General features: G+C 44.3%; 1 protein-coding gene across 2 annotated transcripts in view; it reads left to right on the forward strand.

The window, feature by feature from the left end:
- The window catches only part of arhgap21b (Rho GTPase activating protein 21b), a 50,766-nt gene that overhangs the window by 32,960 nt on the left and 5,618 nt on the right, over positions 1–12,188 (forward strand). For both annotated transcript variants that reach the window (XM_066680639.1, XM_066680640.1), the window contains 15 exons: positions 1,648–1,794; positions 2,161–2,260; positions 2,362–2,398; positions 2,793–2,918; positions 3,049–3,348; positions 4,640–4,701; positions 5,568–5,707; positions 5,834–5,973; positions 6,145–6,303; positions 7,494–7,572; positions 7,805–7,878; positions 8,075–8,164; positions 9,145–9,270; positions 9,619–9,660; positions 10,445–10,550. In XM_066680639.1, the coding sequence (XP_066536736.1) occupies positions 1,648–1,794; positions 2,161–2,260; positions 2,362–2,398; positions 2,793–2,918; positions 3,049–3,348; positions 4,640–4,701; positions 5,568–5,707; positions 5,834–5,973; positions 6,145–6,303; positions 7,494–7,572; positions 7,805–7,878; positions 8,075–8,164; positions 9,145–9,270; positions 9,619–9,660; positions 10,445–10,550 (1,728 nt within the window). The remainder of the gene's footprint in view (positions 1–1,647; positions 1,795–2,160; positions 2,261–2,361; positions 2,399–2,792; positions 2,919–3,048; positions 3,349–4,639; positions 4,702–5,567; positions 5,708–5,833; positions 5,974–6,144; positions 6,304–7,493; positions 7,573–7,804; positions 7,879–8,074; positions 8,165–9,144; positions 9,271–9,618; positions 9,661–10,444; positions 10,551–12,188) is intronic.

A 12,188-nucleotide genomic window follows, 5' to 3' on the forward strand; every position in this document is an offset into this window, starting at 1 on the left:
GAATTCATCTCATGAAACTGTGATATTGATTTTGACAGCTCCGTTCCTGCTACGTTTTTAACAGGAAAATCCTTTCCTCCAAATTTCTGTCCTGCACTTCACAGGAGTGTTTGTGATTTACGCCGTCCAGTTTTGCACACTGGCGGTGTGAATTACCCTGAGAACTCTGGGGGTGGGTTTGACAAATCTAATGTCTGTCGACTTTCACAATTCAGTTAAAAAATACATGCACAGGAACAGCACGTTTCTCAACGCTGAGTCAGGCATTTCGGAATCTAGTTTGTAGTTCCTTGTCATGATCCTCAAAACCCTAGCCATATCCCAATCAAAGGTTCATACCTACTGCCACAGCCATAGACAGAGAGACATAAGAGACATAACAGTAGATGAAATGGCTGTGCAATTGGCAATACCACTCAATAACAATCGGTGAAGCATATGCCAGATCGAGCAAAACAAGCGTGGTGATCACTCATAACCCATAAGCACCCATGGTGACGTGTGTCACAAACTCTTTATAAGGTCTGGATACTTCACTACACACTTTTATTCTTCATTTTAAATCATGAAGTCCCTAACATTTAGTGAACGTACTGGATGCAGTAACATGACTGTGTGTAAGTGTGACCTCATTTGTAGAGTGACAATGTGATTGGTGAGGGCAGAGACCATTTTAAAAGCATATTTTTGTTTCTAAAAGTGTGTGTTTTTGGACCTTTTTAACCTTTTAAATGCTTCAGTAACACGTCCTGTGTTACATGCGACTCGTTCTGAGACCATTTCAAGGGCAAAATGTTGGAATGCAAATTGCAAAATTATGTCTGTGACACTGGGATTTGTATCACAAAAATAATTACAGAATACGGCAAAAAATGTGGGGGAAAAAGGGGCTCCATGTTGTTTCTTTGGTTTTATTTTTCTCAAAATTTGGTTTCATTGTGAACCGAGTCAGGGCTCTTATTGGTTACTATCAACATATTTGATGTCATATTTATTTGTTGTTAATCCAGTAGGTCTGAATAAGCCTTAAGCCCAATTTATGTTTTTGCGCCGAACTAATGGCGTAGGCAATGTGTCGACACAAACCTGGCGTGGCCTGACGCCCACCTCTCCAGAAATGTAACTACGCATCACATTGACGCAGACCAGAACAACTGTGATTGGTCAGTTCTCATATGGACATTCTTTAAGTTGAATCAGGAACTCCTCGTCTCCACACACGTCAGGATGAATAATCTATTCAACAAAGGAAAAACACAGAAAAAAATCACACAAGCGAGACCATGAGTCCAGAGTACCTCAGAAAAACATGTCACCTTTCTATTTTCTTCTTTCCTGGCACCTCATGTAAACTAGGCTCTGTCCCAAACATGGCTACTCCCTACATAGTGTGAGAGAAATTAGAGAAAGATGTTTGAGACTCAGCCCTAATGGTGTAGCGGTGTAACTGCAGCGCGACGTGACTCAGACACCAATGCAGAAGCTTGAATCGACCTTTAAGGCATGGTAACTGATTAACCTTGCTGACCAATGTGGGCATCTGTTAGCTGACAGAACAGATCCGGACAGCAGTTGTTGTTCTCCTTCAAACATGTTGAGCTCTGATGACCTTGTTTATTTTTTTCCTTCTTCTTCCTGTGGTTCCAGATGAACCGGCAAGTCCCAGTGTCGATAATGATGGCAGCCACATTCCAGCCTCGGCTGTGATCTCTACGGCTCCAGCGCTAATGGGAGACTCTCCGAGTCCAAAAACGCCCAGTCCACACATGCGCCGGCAGCTCTCTCATGACCAGGGTAAAGACCAGCAGAACTCTCCCTGCTTTCATCCCAGTTTATTCTCCATAGAGCGTGTCCCCCTCTCTACGATGTCTGAAATAGGTTTAGACATGGGGGGGTTTTGCAGTGCATCAGTTAAAGGAACACTAGGTAAGGCTCCCCCTACAGTAGAAGATTGTAATTGTAAATTATAATTATAAAGCACTGTCCTGAAATCAGAAGGGGTGGGATATTTTCCTACCATCCTGCAAAAGTTACATTTTCCGAAGTGCTAAGCCTGGAGTAGCAGTGACACTCGGACACGTTCTCGGAGGTCGCAGGATTTTTTAACAGCGCGTCTTTTAACAGCATCTAACCTCTCTTTGTGTCTTTGCATGAATCCAGAATCCCTCAGAAATGCGATCCTAGAACAAAGTGGCACCAAAACAGAGCGCTCCAAATCCTACGACGAAGGGTTGGACAACTACAGGGAGGAGGGACGAGGGTAAGTCCGCTGCGAAGTGTTCTGACTAACCCAGGGCCGTATGGCATTTTCCAAAGGAGTGCGTTAGAGCCTGATTTCCTCCTTTTGTTTTTCTCATTCAGGCGATCCAGCAAGCCAAGTCTGAGGGTCCTGAGGAAGGTGAGTCACTTGGAAGAAGCAGCTTTCCATCCTAACGGTCTGATCTGAGGTTAAAGGGAGCAGGGAGAATGAGCAGAAGCAGTAGCCTCTGATATGGGAATGAAAGCAACACACTTGAAGGAGAACACCAATTTCACTTGAACGTCACTTGATTTTCTGAGTTTCTTGGTTTCCTCCAAGCGTGTTGAGCTCTGGTATTGTTAGTTGAGGAAGCTTCTTGTGTTTCATGAGCACCCCCTCCCAGCTTGGTTTGCTCATATGATTGAGGGAGAACTAGTTAAGTGGTGACATGGGGGGGGGGTAAATTTGTACATGATTATTTACATTTCTCCTGAAAGCCCCCTGCCTGGGGTTCTGATTCTTTTGTGGTTTTGAAATTTTTTTTTTAATTAAGGCTTTGGACGGTCACAAGTCCTCGGATGACTCTAGCTCCAGGAGAGATTCCTCATCAGACGTTTTCAGCGACTCCTCCAAAGAGGGCTGGCTGCACTTCAGACAACTCAACACAGACAAGAGCAAAGTAGGAGGAATGAGCTCCCATTTTTATTATTTTGAAGGGAACTCAACAGTATAGTTATTTACACTCACTCACTTGAGGAATATTATCTCTCTCTCTCTCTCTCTTGTGTTCTCTGTGTCTCTCTCTGTAGCGAGTTGGTGGCGGTATGCGTCCCTGGAAGCAGATGTATGGTGTTTTGCGAGGCCACTCCCTCTATCTGTATAAGGATAAAAAGGAGGCCGTGTCTCACGTGAACTCTCAGCTGGAGGACGAGCCCCAACCCGTCAGCGTTAAGGCCTGTTTGATTGACATCTCCTACAGCGACACCAAGAGGAAGAACGTCCTGCGGCTGACCACCTCCGACTGCGAGTACCTGTTCCAGGCAGAGGGCCGGGACGACATGTTGTCCTGGATCAGGGTCATCCAGGAGAACAGCAACCTGGACGAAGAGGTGCGTAGTTTCACCCACCACAACTGATGTGGTGATGTGTTAGTGTGTGTTGTACTGGTGCGAGTGGATCAGACACAGCAGTGTCTACTGGAGTTTTTAATACACTGTGTCCACTCTCTGTCCACTCTGTGAGACACTCCTCCCTTGTTGGTCCACCTTGTAGATGTAAAGTCAGAGACAGTAGCTCATCTGTGTCTCGAGTGTGTGTCGGTCGTCCTCTAGTCCTTCATCAGTGATGCCGGCTCTGGGTCAGCTCCAGCAGCACTGCTGTGTCTGATCTTCTCCTACTGGTCGATTTGACCATTAATGTTCTGATCATTTGAGGAACAGGGTGAAAAAGGGGCCTAACAAAGTATGCAGAGCAACAGGTGGAAAGCCTTGTTAGTGTGTTAAGTTCCAGGAGGGTCAGGGATCTTCAGAGTGTGGTGTTTACCTTTGTACACGCCCAAATCAAAGGGACCGGAGCAGGGCTTGTTGATGCACAACATATGTTGGTTTGTTTAATCAGAGACGACTCCGCTCTCCAGCACCGGGGCCATCCACTGTGTTTATGTTTCACCCTGATACGTGATGGTTAGAAAAATCCTAGGGGACATTCTAGGTTTTCCTCATTACCGTTCTTTATGGTGTTTTTGTTTGCAGATCCAAGCTCCTGTGTTTGGACAGGTAAATTCTTAACCCATAAGAGAACTCTGCAGAGTTGTCTTTGGCCTTCACAAGTTGTACAGGTTTAAAAGGAGAGAAGAAAGAAAGTGAGAAATAAAAGTGAAGGAAGACAAGAATGGATGGACGGAACATAGATCAAGGAAATAAATAAATAAAGCATTAGTTAAATAAAGGAATGATAGATCGAATGAAAAGGTAAGAAAGAAATAACAAAAGGAAGAACTTTAAGAGAGCACATAGGAGCACTTTATTTTGAAATGTGAAGACCCCAGTTCCTCCAGGGGCTCAGCTGAGTTATGTGCTGCTCTGTGGCGCTGTGGCACTCTTTGGCGCTCTGTGGCGGTCGGTGAAACTCTTAGACGCTCTGTGGCTGTCTATGCCATTCTGCTCGAATGCAGTGCTTGTTCTCGATGTGAATTGCAGGTGAAGATGCAGAGGGAGGGTGTTTGCTGAAAGTGTGAGAGTTAAGTGCAGGGTTTTTGTTGTGCTCTTGTTTCCTCTGCGTGCCTCAGACAGGTTTATTGTTATTGTCTTTGGCGTGTGTGTGTGTGTGTGTGTGTGTCCTGGCTAATCCGAGCAGATCCTTACATTACAGTTCTTTCTCTTTGTGTTTTTCTTTGTATAGAACGCCCCGGTGACGAGCACAGACCTGATCAACAGGAAGATCAAAGAGTACATTTCCATGAGGTGGGATTATGGCTTTAAGCAGCCTCCAGCCCCTGTGTGTGTGTGTTTATTCTGCTGCTCTAGCAACTTCTAAGATGCGGAGCACCTCATGGAACGGGCTTGTAACTCTCACTCTCCTCTCACACGTACTCAATCTCTTCCTCATGTATTGTTGTTAATCCACAGGTCTATGTGTTTCCTGTACTTCTTTTTGTGCTGTTTATTCCATGTTGATTTATTTATTTAGCACTTTCAGTAAAGATCAGCCCTTTCTCTACTGTGAAACGGTTTTTAAATGTATGGGGGTGACTCTCCCAATCCTGCATGTAATTTTATAACCGTTCCAGACAGTGACACTTTCTGAGGGGTATAAAGAAAACGTCAGCTCATATCCATTATTAGGTTTGTTGGTTTTTAATTCTGAGATTCAGATGAGGTTTTTTTTAATGACTGTACGCTGCCAATAAAGGCTCCACTCCACTTGTATTCAGGCTTTAGTGAGTGTCGGGTGTGGATTATATGACCAACAACCCGCCCCAGAATATTCAGATTCCCTAAGACAGGGGTGTCAAACCAAATCCACAGAGGGCCATGTGGGTGCAGGTGTTCCTTTCAACCACGCAAAAGCCCCACACTACTGAAAGTCAATATCTATTGATTAGATCCAATGATTAAAAACAGGTGGAATGAGGTGTGGCGTCTGCGTGGTTGGAAAGAAAACCTGCACCCACACGGCCCTCCGTGGATCTGGTTTGACACCCCTGCCCTAAGATGTTCGGGGATTCGGGACAGCCCCAGAAAAATTCAAATATTATAATATGATGTTTTACTTTGTACCTGAACCCCGAATGTATTGAATGCCCCTCGTGTGTTTGTTTGTCTGTTAGTGCCCCCCCAAGTAAGACGGAGCCGTCCCCTAAAGCCTCGCGCCAGTCTCTGAGCATCAGACACACGCTGCTTGGGGTCACAGGCAGCAAGAGCCAAGGTTCACACTCCCCCAGGAACGAGCAGGAGAGGAGCAGCAAAGGTAAACCCCACAAACACACACACACACACACCTGCCTTCAGACCCTGTAGAAACCAATGGGGAGGAGCAAGTCCCTTATTTCCTCTGTAATCTTTGCTGATGCCAGAGTGTAATAATGTGTCTCAGATGACTCCAGTCCTCCGCGGGACAAGGCCTGGAAGAGAGGGATCCCAGGGCTGAAGAAGAAGCCCACGGAGAAGAAGCCCACAGCAGGAGTCACCTTCGGAGTTCGGCTGGACAACTGCCTCCCAGCTCATGACAACAAAGTAAGAGTTTAGTACAGTCAAGGCTCCTCTGTATTGTTCTTATGGTTTCATGGAAATGTTATACTCTTGTTTGCAGTGCCGTGGTGTGAAGATCTTTTGAGTTGTAAAGGAGTAGATTTGCTCCAAAATTACTCATCATCTTACCATAAACTGACATTTTTGTGTGACCAGTTTGTGCCTTTGATCGTGGAGGTGTGCTGTAAGCTGGTAGAGGAGAGAGGGCTGGAGTACACAGGGATCTACAGGGTTCCTGGAAACAACGCTGCTATCTCCAGCATGCAGGAGGAGCTGGACACCAAGGGCATGACCGACCTCGACCTCCTTGAAGACGTGAGTTTTTACACAAGAGCCCTACACCGCTGTGAGCGTTTACACGTCTGCGTCACTCTGCAGTTACACCTCCACACCACTAGGGGCTGAATCCGAAACATCTTCCTCTACACTACATAGTAAACAATGCAGTGGTGTAGAGTTACTTTTATAAATCTTTAAAGTGCACTCTGTAGGAGTGCACTTTAAGAGACGTCCATTTTTTCCTTTGTTCAACATTTTTATTCGTTCCTGACGTCCACACCATGTCTGAGGAAATCTCAGGCTGTGAAAGTGTCTGTGTGTGGAGGAGCAGAGTTCATGTTCCTGTACTTTTTCGGTTCAACATAAACAATGTCCATCCCACTACTGACCAATCACAGTCATTGAGGTATGTCGATGTGCCGCATAGTTACATTTCTAGAGAGGTGTGCATCAGGCTACGGCATAGGGTTCATGTCAACGCGTTGCCTATGGTGTAGGGTCGACACATAAGTATAAATTAGGCTTGGGCACAAGAAATGCAAATTATTGATTCAAATAAAAAACAATAAAACAAGCTTTTTTCCACATGTGTTACAAAAAAGTTACTAAAAGTTTAATTCGTTCATTCATTGTCTGCAACCCTTGTCCAGTTCATTGAATCACTGGTGGGAACACACCCTGGAGGGGGCGCCAGTCCTTCACAGGGCTAGTCCAAAGTTGTATTTTACAAATTAACAAATTTAAGTATTAAATTGTTCTAAATCTGAATTCAGTTGAAATTCTACATTTTTAGTAGACATAGTTGAATAGTTAAATTTTCTTAATTTTAAGTAATGCCATGCACTGAATAGGAGTAATGTGTTTTAACTTTAATTGAGGGTGAGTAAATGTTAAAAAATATAACCTTATTAATCTTTAAGGCATTTACATGGTACATAATACACAACAATCAGCCATAACCTCAGCGCTGTGAGTGGATGTTTTTGGTCAGTGGACTATTCTCAGTCCAGCAGTGACACTGAGGGTTTTAAAAACTCCAGCAGCACTGCTGTGTCTGATCCACTCACACACTAACACACCACCACCACGTCAGTGTCACTGCAGCACTGAGACTGATCCACCACCACATCACACCTGCTCTGTGGGGGTCCTGAGTGCTCAAGAAGCTATGAACAAGTAGTTAATTAACTTTAATAGTGTTAACCATATCTCTCTCTCTCACACAGAAATGGCGAGATCTAAATGTGATCAGCAGTTTGCTCAAATCCTTCTTCAGAAAACTTCCAGAGCCTCTATTTACTAATGGTATGAAAAGTTAATAACACAGTGCCATGTTTAGTTACCAGGCTTTGATTTAACGTTCCTGGAAGTTCATCTGTTTATTAAACCAAATTAACTTCCTTGAGCTTCTGTATAGAGTAAGCACTCCACCTACAGGACACAGGTGGTAGTGGAATAATAAAAATTGACTGTCTTTATTTCAGATCTGGGTCTGTGGAGTTATTTAAAGCTAATCTTGTTGATGTTGGTTTTACAGAAAAGTATTCAGACTTCATTGAAGCCAACCGAACAGAAGATGCTGTCGAGCGGTTAAAAGCACTGAAACGACTGGTGAGTCCAGCTCCTACTTGGGACTTATCAAATCTCCCAAAGAAAACCATGTGTCTCCCTCCCAATTGTCATTGTTCATCATCAGCTGCTTTGTACACTATGTCATTTTGAAAATGCCTGATTCGTTTTGGACAGCTATGAAATGCAACTTGTGTAAAAGCAGGGAATTTAGCAACTGTTTAATCTTTCCCTCCAGATCCGGGAGTTGCCGGACCACCATTATGAAACCCTGAAATTCCTCTCCGGACACCTCAAAACTGTCTCAGAAAACTGTGAAAAGAATAAGGTACAGTGAAGCTGAAGGAGTGGGCTTAGCACAGGATGAGCTGGCAGATTTCCATCCAAGGTCTAAATTTAATTTAGTCAAGTCTTAGTTTTTTACTTTTGTTAATTCCTGAGAAGTGTAGTCTAATCAACCAAAGTTAGTTGGTAGTGCTTTTCCATCATCGAGGAACTAGAAAGGTTCCAGCTTGTGAACTAAATTCTAAAACTAAAGTCACTCTGCTCTGACTCCACTGTAAACACAGAATAAACAATGAACCAGTCTTGAGTGAAGCCACAGCAGTGCCTCCTGCTGCTGATGTATTCCTGCTTTCCCTCTAAACTTGTAGAAACACGGGCCGCTTCATTTGAGTTCTTTTGGTGGAAAAACGCTATGGGGGGCTACCAGATTTGGTACGTGGTGATTAAACTACAAATCCCATGATAATTGTAGGCAGGAAACGGCCCTGTTTGCCCTCTACCTGCCTGCAAAATATGTCCATGGATATCTTCTTCCTCAGTCACCAAAGTAACGTCTCTAGTGTTAACTTGGCTGCTTTGAAAAACATGGGAAAGTGTGTTTTCAGCGAGACTTGGCTTGATAACAGTGATTTACACAGTTGGTTGGTTTCGCAAGCAGTCCCCAGTAATCTATAAGAAGCTTGCTGCAAACTATACAAGAAGACCATTCAGTTAGGGACCTTTGATGTGAAGGCGATCGAGTCTCACGCCAAGGCGGAGAAAGCCACAAAAACCAGTTGCCACATAAAAAAAAAAACCTGGGCTGGTCCCGTGGACCAGTGGCTGGTCCTGACGGACTTCATCGCAGTATCACTAGCGATACGGCTAACAACCTTTGGACTACATTCAGATCCGGTGAAGAATCAAAATCTGAGATTGAATAAAAGATCATTACAATATTCTGTTTTCGTATTTTATTCACATTTAAATTTCAGTGAACTAGAAAGTTAACAGCCACTTTTCTCCCGTTTATCTTTCCCTCAGATGGAACCCCGTAACCTGGCCATCGTGTTTGGGCCAACGCTGGTCAGAACATCGGAAGACAACATGACCCACATGGTCACACACATGCCTGACCAGTACAAGATTGTGGAGACACTTATTCAGCAAGTAAGGCCCCAGACGGTTGTTTGTGCTGTGAGTTATGGGTGGGCAATATGAGTGTAATGATGGTAAGACACATGTGCTCCTTGTTTCTACACTCACTGACCGTTCCAGAGCACTCTGTAGCTTTGCAGTTACAAACGGTAGCCCAGCTAGTGCGCTGCATACTTTGTTAGCCCCCTTTCACCCAGTTCTTTACTGTTCAGGGTTAGTGGCCCTTTAAGTATTGTGATAGTATATGTCTGATGTATCGCCCACACCTGAGCATGGAGACAGTGTCTTCGTGTTGTAATAGTGTTTCTTTGCTGTGTCCCCCACCCCTGCTAACCTCTCATCTCTCCCCTTCCCTTACAGTATGAATGGTTCTTCTCAGAAGATGGCGATGAGGATCCTATAGTGAGTATTAATGGGAAAGGTTATGTGTCAGAGGAGCATGTGTGAAGTGTTTTACCTATCATTACTGCTGTCATTTATTCAGGAGTGAGCTCCCTGCTTGAGTTACTCGCATTACTTTAGAGCATCATCATGTTTTCACCGTTGCCGAGTCACTCTGGGACACTTGGATTAATCACTAGTAGCTTAAAGGAGACAAATTAGACACTTTTCCAAGCCCCACAGCAGTGTTCTCCCCCTGTCTAAACAGCCCTGTTCAGAACGCCTGCTTTCGGCACCTGTTTCTTTAAATGATAATGAGCTGCTCGCTGTTCACCCCGACCCTGAGCGCACAGCAGTGAGGAGCGAGGAGCAAAAGCTGTTTTTAGCCGTTTACTCAGTGCTCTTCTTTCTCAACGCTTGTTGTGTCGGTTTTGCTGCATTGAACATTGTCTTTGCCCTCTCCCATAAACACGGGTCCAGCACTATGATTGGACAGATTCAGACGAAGGGGTGGGGCCATTTTAAAGTCTCTGCATGAAGTTGCAAAGAGGAATGGATGATTCACTAACACCACTTCAACTCGTCCCCAAGCAATTGGATCGAGCTCCATGACCCCAGAGTTTAACTAGCAGGCTTCACATACCTCTAGCTGACGTTTGGCAGTGTAAATGTTGCTTATAGGAATTTGTGCAGCTGCTCCAGAGCGACAAGCTCTTTTATGCAGATTGTCTGAGCTGTATATTAAACAGTTGAATAACTATGCGATTTTAAAATAGTTTATTAATTCATTTGTTAATTTTTTTAGGCCGCTGTGGAGCAGGAGAGCACGGTGCAGTCGCAGCCAGTCCCTAACATCGATCATCTGCTGACAAACATCGGGAGAACGGCTCAGTCACCCGGCGACGTCTCAGGTAAACCCGGCCTTTCAGAGCAGGTCCGAGCAGGAGCGCGGTGAGCTCAGGATCGGATCTGATTTACTGCAGTTAGAAATAGCTGGAGGTTTGTGTGATGATCTCGGGTGAAATGTCTTCTCAATGTTTTCTACATGTTTCTGTTTCCCTGAGTAGATCGGCAGCTACACGCACGCTTTCCATTGACTCTGAATGTTTAGGCTGGAGTAGGCTAAGTAGCCAAGCTTAGGACGATGTCTTGGTGCTCATGTGAACGCAAACTATTTTAGCAGTTTTTTTAGCAGGAGTTTTAAAGACGAAAAAAAAGTGTTTTTAGACTTTAAAGATCCTGCTGGAAAACTGGATAAAATAGTTCCTGATCTTTTTATGTATATGTGTGTGGATAAGCTTCTGGATTCTGTTATTTCCACCTTGAACTTGTTTATTTTATTATATAATTTTCTTTAATCTTCTTTGCACATTTACTTGCTTGGAGTCGTTTGTCTTTTGTTGAAATGACGTTACTCCTCCACACCTCTCCATTTTCTTTCTGGCTTTGGTTTGTATTTCTTTTGGCCTTTGCTCATATCACCACCCCTCCCCGATGCTTTAGCCTACGTTATGACTCCACTCCTCCTTTTCGTTCAGTTCTCTCCCCCCCCCCCCCCCTCCTCTTCTTACTCCTTCCTCCTTCCCTCCCATCCCCTCACCCCAGTTTCTTGCACTAACCCGGCATGTTCTTTCCCAAAAGAAAAGAAAAGAAGGAAATGAAATGAAATGAACTGAACTGAACGAAAGCAGTTTAAATGACAAAGCGAATGTGGCTGACCCGTCTGACCCGTTTTGTCTCTAGTGTTTTCTTTCTCCCTTGTCCCCGTCCAGCCCTGCTCACACATTACCCAATCTTGACACAGGCCAAGTGGGCGGCGTCTATCACACGGTGATGTCACTGATGGACTCTGTAATGTCTGTGATGGACAGCTGGGACTGTAGGAAGAAGGAGGAGTGTTGTCCCCAGTGTAGCTGCCTAGTCTGCAGAAACCCCCGGTTCTTGTAAATTGAACCCGAGCGACAGAACCAAACCAAACAGAAAAGAAAGAAATACAGAGAAACCCAAAAACCCCAAACAACCCCCGAATGAATGTCAGAGAAGTCGATATATATCTATTTCTTGTCATCGTGGTGTTTTGCACGTTTTCATATCTTATAAGACTATTATTAACAGAGAGGATACAGAGCGGTGATGGTGTCATGTGTCTGAAAAGCCTCTTTGCTGTCTCTCGTTGTCTCTGAAGCTGACCGCAAGGAGTTCTAGCATGGTATGGTCTCTCTGTCCAGGTTTTTCAACTACGCTCATGTGGCTTCACTGTCATTGGTGTCTGAGAACAAAAAAAAAGAAATGAAGGTGTGGTGGGGGGCTGAGCCGGCTATAGCACAAAAACATCAGTATATTCAGTCGTGTGCAAAAAGTTTGAGCGCCCCCACATCTGAAGGCAGGCTTTGTTCATTTGGAAGTAAGCGACTGTTTTTAAACATTGTTCAACTTTATCATGTGTAAATACATTTTTAATGTAATTTTTAAAGCAACACTAGGTAAGATTTGGTATTTTTGGTATATCTGGGCTCCCCCTACAACTTTACAGCATTGTCCTCTGATCA

This window comes from Hoplias malabaricus, chromosome 9 (genome assembly GCF_029633855.1).
Source record: "Hoplias malabaricus isolate fHopMal1 chromosome 9, fHopMal1.hap1, whole genome shotgun sequence".
In the NCBI taxonomy this organism is placed as follows: Eukaryota; Metazoa; Chordata; class Actinopteri; order Characiformes; family Erythrinidae; genus Hoplias; species Hoplias malabaricus.